The 12123-nt window shown below is 56.6% G+C and overlaps 1 protein-coding gene across 6 annotated transcripts; it reads right to left on the reverse strand.

The window, feature by feature from the left end:
• Positions 1 to 9480, reverse strand: CDCA4 (cell division cycle associated 4). 6 transcript variants are annotated; one of them, XM_031454466.2, is made up of 3 exons: positions 8370 to 8619; positions 6567 to 6665; positions 1 to 2000 (listed from the first exon to the last, which is right to left on the reverse strand). In XM_031454466.2, the coding sequence occupies exon 3, from the start codon at positions 1991 to 1993 to the stop codon at positions 1355 to 1357; it is 639 nt and encodes a 212-aa protein (XP_031310326.1). In that variant the 5' UTR covers positions 1994 to 2000; positions 6567 to 6665; positions 8370 to 8619; the 3' UTR covers positions 1 to 1354. The 6 variants fall into 6 exon arrangements, with proteins under 6 accessions (XP_031310326.1, XP_064342406.1, XP_031310323.1 ...); XM_064486336.1 differs by lacking the exons at positions 6567 to 6665; positions 8370 to 8619 and adding an exon at positions 9300 to 9480; XM_031454463.2 differs by lacking the exons at positions 6567 to 6665; positions 8370 to 8619 and adding an exon at positions 8731 to 8860.
• Between the last annotated feature and the right edge of the window lie 2643 nt (positions 9481 to 12123).

A 12123-nucleotide genomic window follows, 5' to 3' on the forward strand; every position in this document is an offset into this window, starting at 1 on the left:
TCCACTTTGTAGAATAACTTTTTAATAAAATGAGCTGTACATCACTGATACTAAGAAATGCATGAAAGAAAACAACCCTTTCCGGCTAAGGACTAGAGAAGGGAGAAAAAGCATGAGAAATGGGAAGCGTGGGGTGGGGGTGGGGAGAGGGCAGTCTTACTTGTAAACCAGTGAAAAAGATCTAGAAGTTGTGGAAGGTCTCAGTGCCCCCAGCGGGGTCACGGGGCGAACGCACTACCCAGCCATCCCTGCGGTCGACTGCCCTCAAGATCGAGGGACTATAACGGACGTGTCCAGATTTCTTTAGTTCTAGACTTAAATTTAGTCTTAAAATTCTGTTCCAGCACCAGTTTTACAGAGCGCACGTGAACATTCTCCAGTCCTGCGGTACACAGACCCACGCCCACCCCACCGCGGCAGGCACACGGCGGCCTCCCTGCGCACGGCCCAGCAGCTGGGACAGTCCCGCAGAGGGAGGGCCACAGGGGGAGGGAGGCATCTTCCAGGAGAAGGTCAGCTGTGCTGGGGAAACCGCATGGGAGGGGCCCCGGGAGCCAGATCCTCAGGATGCAGCACCCGAGACACCTCAGGGTGGACTACCTGAGCTTTGCCTCCAAAGACATTCACAAACAGGCACATAAACCCCTCCGAAGTCTGCAATGATGTCTGACGGAGTTCTGGCTCGCATGGCAGACCTCTAACCACGCGAGGACAGAGGCTCCACCAAGCCAGGCCCTCGACCCTGACGGCGCTCTAAGGGGCGCACCGCGTACGGGGAGGGACCGCCCCCAAGTCTGAAGTGGAAACTGCGATGCCCGTACCCTGCCGACTCGGAGGGCAGCGACACTTGTAAAAAGAACAGTGTTTCTTAAAGCTTAAAAAAATGAAATACACCAACTGCAACTGTTGAGTTGTAAGTTCCTAATGTAGCAGCAGCAAACATTCATAGAAAAAATATATTTTTAAGAAAATAGCTAAAAAATCTAAAGTGATAAATGTATAAAAAGCTTAGAAATATATCTTAAGACAAAACATTATCCAAAACATATAAAACATAATTTTAGAAAATCCACCCAGCTGAAGGTGGACACGGCTGACTGCAGCTGGAGGCGTGCGTCCTCCACAGAGCTGGAGCAGGACACGGCGACGAGGCCCAGGGACGAGGGCCGACCAGCCTGCAGGAGACTGCTCGGCACCCCCCGGGGTTGGGGGCAGAGGGGGTGGCCGGTCATTCTCCGAAACACAGGCAAACCAGAGCTGACCCCGGCTGCAGGGCAGCGGGCACCACACCCAGGGCTCCAGCTGACTGCACGGCCTGACAACTCCCTCTGCTCTGCACCTTGCTGGCCGCGGCTCAAGTCTCCACCAGGATCCCCACCACGTGGTCCAGCTCACCCAGGTCCGACTTGCAGCTGGTGCTGGGGGCTGGGGCAGCCATGGCGGCGAGGGCTTCCAGCCCGTCCTGGCCCGACTGAGCGCCGCCCACCACGCCGGTCAGCACGGCGTCCAGGCTGCAGTAGGAGCTGTCCACGTCAGAGAACAGCTCGTCCACGGAGAGGGGGGTGTTACTCTCCAGCGTCTCCAGTATCTGATCGAGGGACTTCTGAAAGCTTCCTTTGTCTTCCAGGGGGCCGTCCCCTTCCCAAATGCTGCTCTGCAGGCCCCTCGGAGCCGGTGCTGCCGGGCCGTCTCCCGCCCCGTCCCGCACCGAGCGGCAAAGGAGGTCCGTGGAGACCAGGCGGTCGAGCGGCGCCCGCCCCGTGGTCTGGGGTGCCGCCCCACGCCAGGCCCCGTCCTGTGTCATCTCCTCCTGAATCTGCCGGACCGTGTTGGCGATGAGGACAGAGCGGCACAGGCTGGGCTCCGCCAGTGCGTGGCAGAGCTGCAGCTTCACCAGGGACATGTCCAGGAGCGACTGGCGCTGCCGGCTGTAGGAGGGCGCCGCCTCCTCGTCCTCGGCGCACTTCCTCTTTAACCCTCGGGCGAACATCATGCGTGTCCTGTGGAAACCAAGAAACATGCCACTGAGCCCACCCGAGTCCCCACAGACAGGGCCCCAGATTCAGTCTCCGACTGCCAGCGGTGGCCTGTGCAGACAGGGGACCTGGGGCAGGGATAGAGCCACAACTCTGGGCGGCCACAGCCACACGGACACTGCAAAGGTTGTTCCAAAGGACATCGCTAAGCCGCAGCACAACTGTCTCTATCAGAAAAGATAAATGGACCAAAAACAGAAGAAATACATTTTAAAGACCTAGGCTCAAAAGTGACACCCAATTTCTAAGTGTTGGTGCCTATGAGGGAGGTGTCTGTGTGAAACGAGGTGGCCGGGCACAGCCGAGGGCCAAAGAACAGGACAGGCGGCCAGGAGCCTTGTGGTCACCAATGGGCTGACTTTGCTGCAAAGCCACTCAGTCCTGGTCACCGACAGCCACTTCTGCACATCAGACACCGGACGATCAATGCTTTCACAAGCTCTCCCAGACTGTGGAGAGCCCTCCTGAAAAGCTGCGCCCCAGAAGCCACAGGGGAGACACACTGGACGTGCAGGGCGTCCACAGGGTGCTGGCGGAGCAACCTAGGCCCCGCAGGCTGCTTTCCACCTGCCAGTCCCAGCGCTCTGCTGGGCGCAGGTGCGCACAGCCAGGGCCTCCAAGGCCATGTGTCCCCTTCCAGTTCCCCGCTCTGGGAAAGGAGGGGTTTCTGGAAGGTCGCAGGGCAGGGGCAGGGTCCTCCCCAGGGCTTGGGGCCTTCTACGGCCACCCCAGGCGGCATCCCTCAGAGCAGGATGAAGATGCTGGTTCCTGGGCCTCAGCCAGACCGGCAGGGGCTCTGGGGGGCCCAGCTGGACGCCGCAGGCTCTCTGTGCCACCACCTGAGAGGCAGAAACACAAGGAAGCTGTTCTTCCCAACAGCCTCTAAGCTGGAGGCCTCTGCATAACTAAAACGTGGAGCAGGAAGGGGCAGGGCCCCACCTACCCCGCGACGCCTGGCCGGGCCCTGCCACACCACGGGCTCTCTGTCAAGGTCCGCACCCGCTGAAACAGTACGCTGTGACGCATGAGTTTCCTCTCTTCTCAAGTCCGTAAAGTAGCTAAATACTTTTATTTCATATAATTCATTTGAGTTGGGGTTAGAATCTTTAAAATGTGCAATTTGAAAAATTTTTCTTCTTTTTAAAAGGCAGTCCTGTGGCTCCCAGTGACTGCCGCCGGCCTGTTACCGTGGTGTGCCGGGCGCCAACATCACAGGGCTGTGCGGCGAAGAGGGAACGCGCCGCTGCCCCCACCGCCCAGCAGGCCCGCCAGCCTGGCCCTAAGACAGACAGAAAGAGGCCCCCATCCTCCAAGTCTCCCCTCAGTGCTGTAGCTCTCACCCGCTGTGTGTTAAACATTTAAAAACTTAAATTTAGTGACTTCTTGGGCATTTATCCCAGAGAAAGGAAAACCAATGCTCATGCAAAAACATGTACAAGAAAGCTTACAGCCGCTCCACTCACACTAGCCCAACCAGACACCAGGCCCTTCCTGTGTGGCGAGGCTGCCGCTCTGGCACCAGCACAGGGCGCCCGCGCTCAGCGGTAGAGGACTGACCAGTGGCTGGGGCACTCGGGTGGGTCTCAAGGACTTACGCTGGATGAGAAAACCAATCTCAACAGACTGCACAAGGCAGGCTCCACCTCCGTAAGGATGCTAACAGGACAGGCGGGGGGTGAGCCCCAGGGGGTCTCTGGGGTAAGGGCATCCCTCTGCATGGGGGCTGAGGTGGTGGGTCCTGGAAGCTTGGCGTGTGCTCCAGCTGCCCAGAACCACACGCGAGCGAGCGCGCGCACGCGCGCGCACACACACACACACACACACACAATCAGATCAGCTCTGTGGCCCTTGGAAGCCGATTTCCTGGTGGGGACGGCGTGTCTGGGCACCCAGTGCAGAGCCAGCACTGGGAGGCAGGGCAAGGGTGTACCTCCAGGACGTTCTTTACAACTTCCTGTGGGCCTATACTTATTTCCAAATAAAAGTCAGAAAACTAGGTGACCGTAGCTGTTTTCCCTTGAGACAAACTTCCCAGAAAAGTGAATAGGTCTAACTGACCAACACAGCCACTGAAGCCATCCAGCTTCCGTCACAACCCCGTGCGTGAATACCTGTTTAGCGACTATTTTTAAATGAATGAAAGAAAGAGCTTACCACTAAATCACACAAAAAAGTATTTCAGTCTCTTCTGGTAATAAAGGATTTGAGCTTTTTGTCTTGGCTACACATTCAACTTCTACAGTTTTTCCCCCCAACTACTGGTGTGAAAGTCACTGGCTTAAAACTTCTAAGCATCTTGAAAATTAATATAAATTATGTCAAACTATAAAGAGACACCCTGTGTGTGGGGGGACTAAGTTTCAAGGGTTCCTCTGTAGCAAGTCAATCACCACTTGGCTTTTCAACCAAACCTGAAACTCGGACTCTGCATGAGGACAGACTTAATTTAGGGCCCAAACTCCTTCGAAAAACACAATTAAGCCCCAGTTTACAGACAGAGGAGGTGGAGCCGCCCTTCTCACTGGCAGGTCCGGGCTACGGGAGGTCAGGGAGCCACATGGGGCTTGGGGGGGGGGGCGGCAGAGCCCATGGCTGACCCATCACACAGGAAGCTATGTGGGGCTCCCCGGGACCCCACGTCTCTTTCCTCCAGGGGTCCTCAAAAAGCCCAGGGCACAGATTCATGAGGGGTCAACCCAGAGCAAGCCCCTCTCTCCAGAGGCTAAATTCAGAGCCATTGCAGCTCCCAGGGCAGCACCGCCAGGAAAGATGCCCAGAGGGCACCCGTGTGACTGCTCTGAGACACGGAACAGACACAGGGATGCCGGTTGACTGTCCCAGAGCCGACCCATCATGCGTAGGAACCAGCCCAGGAAGCTGCCTGCTCCCCACACGGCAGACCTGCGGGAACTCAGACCTCTATCTCCAGCGACAGCACAGAAAGCCAAACAACCTGTAGCAGTTGCCCCGTGGCCGGCCAGTGTGTGACCAATACCCGACAGCATCCATCATTTTGTCCCTGCGTCCAACTTAGGACCAACAGGAGAAAGGCAGGCATGCCCCCAGCCATCACGGGGTGCCTGCATCTCGTCCCACAGCCCCCATCAGGACCCTGCTGCCTTCATCCCTGCCAGCCAGGCAGTGGTGGCTCCCTCTGGAGGCAGCAGTGCCTCTGCTCTTCAAGCCACTCCCCGCAGAGCAGATAATGGGGAGAGAATGAGATAGCGCAAGCAAAGACCCTAGGGAGCCAGTTATGCCAGGTCTTCCTGGCGTTTCCAGGCACATCCTCCTCTGCGTGTTTGCCTGTTGGAGTCACGGCTAGTCCCGCCTTCCTTGCTCATCTCATCCTCCGTGTCATGCGGAAGTTTACCGTCACTTCTGACAGCCACTGTCCCACCTACAAACGCGGGGGCGGGGGGGGGGTGCGTGCTGCTGGGGCCAGGGCAGGGGCACTGTCACAGCACGTGGTGAACCCGCCCAGCTGCTTCCCAGGAAGGATGAACCAGCTCACCCTCCACTAGTTCCTCTGCCCTGATCTGTTCACCTTTGCTGGGAGCCCCCCTCCCCGCCGCCGCCTCCCTGGACCACACCCCCACTCCACTCCCTCATGGCACTCTGCCAGCTCCGGTCTGTCTCGCCACTCTGGATGAAACATTATTTAAGATTTAAAATAAGCGTGCTCGATGGGTAAAGTGGGGGTGTGTCTGACAATGGAATACTACTGGGCAACAAAACCCACGAGAGGCAACAACCTGCAACAGTAAATCTCAAAACACCACGTGAACAACAGAAAAACAGGCGCCATGCGATGCTACTCACATGAACGCGCAGAAAGGCCGAGCTAACCCAAGTTGTTGCCACGGAGGAGTCGGGCCTGGAAAGACCGGACGTGTCGAAATCACTGAACAGCACAACTAATGTCTGTTCATTTCATTGCACTAAATATAAACAAAAATGCACAAACAAACAAGGTGACGGAGGTGGGGGGTTGCCACTACATTAATTTAAATCTAAAACCACTTTAGATGCTGCCTCTGCAGCCACGTCTCACTCAGTATGCCGATCTCACTGGGCCTGCCAGGACAAATACACACTCAAAACCATTCTCAGTCACTCCTTTCCTATGTTCCAAAGCCTGAGCAACCGTCAACTGGTGTGATACTCAACACAAGAAAGTGCTGGCAGACTTATCAGTAGGGGAGGGAGGAGCCCAAGGACAGCGCCGACATGCTGTCACCCAGAGCCTGTTTCAGGGGACGATTCAGGCTGGGCTCAGTGGGTGGCCTCTGAGGGTCCCCCGCCCAGACACCTGTGTTTGGGACAAAGTCAGAAAGGACCCTGAGAGATGCCCAAGGCAGAGGCAGGGACACAGATTTCCCTCCCCTCCAGGCTGGCTTGGCTAAGTCATAGCCCATGACTGTGGCCTGAGGGCACTCAGCCCTTCTAACTCAGGGTGACACAAAGCCCCACAGCTTCCAGACTGTCCTAACTGCGGAGTCCCGAACAAAAATTAGTTAGGTTATTACCCACCTCCATCACCACCGCAATCTGCCGGCAGGTCTTGCCGCGTATGTAGCTAAATGCCCACGTCCCTCCAAGTCCTCTTGGTCAGCACGCTCCTCTTGGAGCCTGTCAATGTCAGGGTTTGCCCCTCTGTCACTGCACAGCACTGCCCTCAGCCTCCTCCAGACCAAGCGCCGACTGGACAGAGGAAAATGAAGGACAGAAAGCCAGGGAGGCGCTGCACCCGCCCACCCAGGGCATCCCCACCCCCCAGGCAAAGGAGACCCCAGTCACAGGGGCCAGGCCACCTCTGCTGCAGCCACTCACACAGTGTGGCCAGCAATCCCGTGAGACCCCCAGATCCAGGCCAGGGATAGACTCATCACCACCTTCAGCCACTGCCAAGCACTCTTAGGAGTGTCAGGTTTTTAAGGCAAATCCACATGAACACTCTCAGTTTCCGTCTCAAGGTCAGATTTGCTTTGAAATACTCAGCAAGATTCTGAGATCTGCCTCTGAGTCAGGTGTGGGGGTCATCACTTGACTACCATCTGTCCGGACTTTTCATAGGCTAGCACTAAAAAGTTGATTTCAGCTACTTTTGTTACTTGGAGTAAAACACAACCTTTCTTTGCCTGGGAATATGTTCCAATAGCAAGTTGAAAGAAACCTCCCAGCCCTCTTTCTAAGACAAAACCAGCCTCTCTCGTTAAAAAAAAAAAAAGGTCTCAACTGATTTTTTATTCTGAATTGCAACGTTAATTGCAAAACATGGTGAAACTTGAAAATAAAGAGCAACTGTAGCAGGAAAGTCATACAACGCGAAACTTAATTTGGTAAGCAGGCAGCATCTGTCTTTCTGTGAACTCAGCCCCGCTCCGCTGTCCGGTGCCAGCAACACACGGCCCCAGGAGGGAAACCCTCTAGTTGGACCATAGCTTCTCCCAGCAAACAGTGACCTGGTAGACGCTTTCCCTGGTGATCCTGTTTTGGGGACAGTACGCTTTGAAAATGTAGAGTTAAGCTTGCCTCTGACTTGCGGAAGCAAAGGTCTGGTACTTTCCCCAGTCAGAGCTCGCTGGCTCCCACGTCTGACTGAGGCGGGGAGGGGCAGGCACGAGGAGGCCACTGAGGACAGTTCCCTTAGCAACCAGGGTCCCAGAATCCTCTTCCCACATCGCACCCCCTTCCCCTGGCTGCCCCCGCCCGGGTGCGGGGGAGCAGGCAGGGCGCCAGGCTCAGGCCACCCAAGGCTGGTGTCATCTGCTCCCTGATATTCGCTGACCAGCTTAAAGACAAGCTGGCTCTCCTGCAGTGTGAGGATGGAAACTATTGCAAAACATTCTTAACGTTCTCTTTCAAAACAATTAAAACTAAGACACAAGGGGAAAGAACTCAAACTGAAACTCCCAGGCAGGCAGCCTGCTACAGGGAGGAGGCCCTGCCCTCCAGGGTTCCAGAGAAAGGTGCCCCTGGCCGGGCCATTTCTGGGCACTCTAGTACCAACAAAACCCAGATTTGCTAAAAGGACCTAAGATGAAATCCAAGCGTTCCGCTGCCAACACCCACACCCACCCCCCTCATTCTACAAACAGCGCAGATTAGGAAGGACATTTAGAAACAGAGAAAATGGAAGGTTAGGCGGTTAGGTGGGGTGCAGGGTGGGGTGGATGCAAGGACGTGTGGAGGGGTGACAGAGGCGGCAGCCACCGGGCACTCTGGTCAGAGCTGAAATACAAGGCGGCCGGACAGGTGGCTCCGCCAGGGCCCCACAGGTCTCTAAGGGGGGCCTTGGTGGGGACCGGGAGGAGCAGGAGGGCCTGCACTGACCTCTCCCGAGTCAAAGGTCAGAAGACAACGTGGGGCAGCCCAACAAACCCATCTTCAGTGCTTCTCCTCTTAAGAGCCCCCGATTTGGTCAAAGCCAAGGCGATGTTACTCTCGGACTGCACCGGTGCGGGACAGGCAAGTTCAGGCTGCGGCCGCTCGGGGGGAATCCCAGGTGGAGGGTCGCTCGTCCGGCGGGCGGGGGCGCGGGTCGTCGCGGCAGCGCCCCTCCCCCGACGGCCCCCGCCCCCGGGCGCCCCCTCCCCCTTGGCTGCCCCCAGCCATCCCGGGGGCCCCCGGGGCGGAGGGGCCGGGCCCGCCCCGCGGCCTCACAAAGGCCCGCCGGCCCCGCCGGGACGCTCACCTGGCCGCCCACCGTCCGCGCCGCCCGCGCCGCCGCCGAGGGAGGAGCAGCCGGAGGGAGGGGCGGGGCCGCCGGGGAGGGGCGGGGCCGCTCCGCGCCCACAGAGGGTCCCTTCGGGGTCGGCCGCCCGCGCCCGCTGATTGGCCGGGCGCGGGGGCGGGGCCTCCGGTTCAAACCGCGGGCGGGGCCTGGCGCGCGATTTTCCGAGGGGCCGCGTCGGCCGTTGGGCCCGCGCCCTCCGCTGCCCCGCCCTCGCCGGCTCCCAGGTCTCCGCGCGTGGCCCTAGTGCGCCTGCGCCGGACCTCCCGGAGGGGAGGGGAAGGGAAGGGAGGGGAAGGGAAGGGAGGGGAGGGGAAGGGAAGGGAGGGGAAGGGAGGGGAGTGGAGGGGAGTGTTAGCTCCCACCGCTCTCCCTAGCGTCCTGTCCTCGCGGCGCCGAGAACGCGAGAAAAGAAAGGGGCAAGGGTTTGCAAAGAAGACCTAAAATATTTACTCCCAGACGACAAGGTTTTGAACATAGGCGACCCAGAGAATCTCATTTTAGCTGGCTTGGGCTTCATAACAAAATACCTTGAATGGGTGACTTAAGCCGCGGAAACTGAGTTCCTCATCGTCCTGGAGGCTGGACGTCCAAGGTCAAGGTTCTGACGAGCTGTGAGCTCGCTTCCTGACTTGCAGACAGCAGCCTCGTCCTTGCGCGGCCTCCGCTGGGCGTGCGAAAGAGAGAAGGACCTTGCCTCTTCTCCCAAAGCTGTGAAATGAAACTCGAATTTTACAGCAAGACAAGAAAAACGTAAACAAAAGTCTTCTCTGCCCTTTGGCCCTCTCTCCCCTGCTGTGCATTGTGTATCTGCATTCTACATCGACCAAACCTTCCCCGTCAGCAGAAATCCCCCCTCAACTGTGCAGAGCAACTTAAGACGAGCCCTTAAAGATAACATTCCTCCTTGACAAGGAGTCCCCGGCACTCGGATCTGGGTTATGTGAACTGTTAATAATGCGTCATTTGATATACAGCCCCGTCTCAAAAAGCTTATCTGTGTCTTGACTTCTAACAGGAGGCATAGTTCTTGGAACTTTCAGAATTGCTGTTACTCACTCAGGCCCACAGAGGAAGCACCGTCCAGCCCACGCCAAGGAACTGGCGGCGGTTCACGCACCGCTGTGGTCGATGAGGCTCCGCACTAGCCCTGGGACCCGAACTGCAGAGTGATGTCATCCGGCGCTGCGCGCTGACGGGGCTTGGGGTCCCAGTGCCCGGACTTCGGGGGGCCTGACCTGGCACTGAGCTCTTGGAAGAGGAGCGTTTTCTCCAGCTGGTGGCAGAAGAGGAGGTCACAGAGTCCCAAGCGTGAGAAGGACTGCGGACGCTCCCTACAGCGGGGGCAGCCCTGGCCGACATCTCGAGGAACAGGGACCTCAGGGCACAGCCATGGGACCTGGATTCTGCCACCCGCGGGATCATGCTCGGAAAGGATCCCAGGCTCCAGGAGAGAAGGCCGTGTCCTTGATGCGACCATGCTGGACGTCTGACCCAGACTGTGAGCTAAAAAATGGATGTCACTTCAAACCACTGCATTTGTGGTGGAAGAAAGCCGGGACAACCACCAGGAGAGAAAGCACGGGGAGCAGCCCTTGTCAGTAGGACGCACAGGACTTACCTGACTTGGGGTGGCCTGTGTCTCACACATCTGGACCCACATTCGCCCAACCAGCCTCTCCCTGGCCTCCAGATGTAGCACCGGCTCCTCCTCTCCACGGCTCTTGGATGTCGTGAAACAGAACTCCTGCCTCCACCCGAAGATTCCTGCTTCATTCACTGCTCCATCAGCCGCCTGACACTCAGCCAGAACCCCCAGGATCCTCCTGAATCCTCTCTTTTCTGGGACCCACCCCTAGTCTGCCCGCCAGTTCAGCCTTTGAACTGATCCAGACCCTGCCCACCTCTGGCCGCTCCGCTGCTGCCACCTCCTTCAGCCTTGGCAGCTCTTGTTTGACTATCTTTTCAGGGCTGTTGTCGGCAGATCACCTTGAACAAAGAGGGTCTCTCCCCTAATGAAGGGCAGGTCTTTGCTGTCCAACATGAGCAGGGATGGGCAGGTTTACCAGCCATCCCTTGAAAAGACTGGTGTTTCCCGGCCCAGGGTTCCTTAGCCATGGGCATGACACCTGAGCACTCCTCATGAGCCAATGGGGCTTGGGTGCAAGGGGCACCGGTGCAGACAGAGTGCCCACTACCCCATGAGAATTAACTCCTTTGTCTTGGGTGTTTGGCCACATCCAGGACATGGGCAGGCCCACTTGCTGGCTGCAAGCAGGGGGACGTCTCAGACCCTTCAGGTCTTGTCGCTAAGCCTCTTCCCTCCACCCCCCCCCCCTCTTCATGGGGACCAGCTGTTGGCCTGTCAGGGGAGCAAATAAGCAGATATGTGAGTAAGTGATGAAGAAGGCTAGGTTTCTCACTGTCAAAGGGAGTTGCAAGAAAGGAAAGGGAGTGGGTTAGACCAACTCCTGGGCTGGACTGAAGTTGGAGGTAGCCATGCAAATTCACAGTTTAAGGCAGAAAGACACTGACAGGGATGCAGACGTGTGTCTGCACTTACGTATGTAGAGACATACATGTATTTTCCAGCTCTAGAAATAATGCTAGCCTGGTAGCCATGAGCATCCCTGGGGCCCAGATCTTGGTTTCTAACCACCACTTTCCACCTGAAAGGAACCACGGGTTCTTGGAGAAAAGGCAGAACCTAGGGCTGAAGCAGAGTAAATTCAGCAAATACTGTACCAGAAAGTAAGTGTCAACTTTAATAATATAATAGCCAGTTACTTCACTAGCAAAGATGAGTTTATTCAGAAATAGCAGAGGAATTGCAATCCAGGATATGCAAACTATGGTGGACTCCAGGCAGCTGCACAGAACAAAGGAGGGGATGTAAGAGCAGAAGTCTGACTAACACAGCTAACAAAGAGGCTTCCCCGATGCCAAGGCTGTGTGCTGCCGGTCCGCTGATTCATTTGGACACACCTTGTTTTTCTTTTTGTTTACTCGCTCTATTCCTTTGCTAAAATGGCCCCTAACCTTCCCTATACATTCTTTTACCCCAAATAGCTTATTTTTTTTTTAACCCAGATGCTGTTTTTCAGAAAGAAAGTCCCAAGTTGATGACCTCAGAAGAATCGACAGACCCTATTTTCAGTGACGCCAGATGAACTTATCAAGCCTAAGAAGAACACAGCACCACAAACCGCCCCGGTTGTTGTCACTCTTCTGCTCTATCCAGTTTTCTATAAAACCTCAAGACCCCAACCCCAAGATGGATTCACAGTCTCTAAGGAGCTAGCCTGCTGGGACTCCCCCTTGCCTGGCAAAACAATAAAGCCACTCATTTCTGAT

This window comes from Camelus dromedarius, chromosome 5 (genome assembly GCF_036321535.1).
Source record: "Camelus dromedarius isolate mCamDro1 chromosome 5, mCamDro1.pat, whole genome shotgun sequence".
In the NCBI taxonomy this organism is placed as follows: Eukaryota; Metazoa; Chordata; class Mammalia; order Artiodactyla; family Camelidae; genus Camelus; species Camelus dromedarius.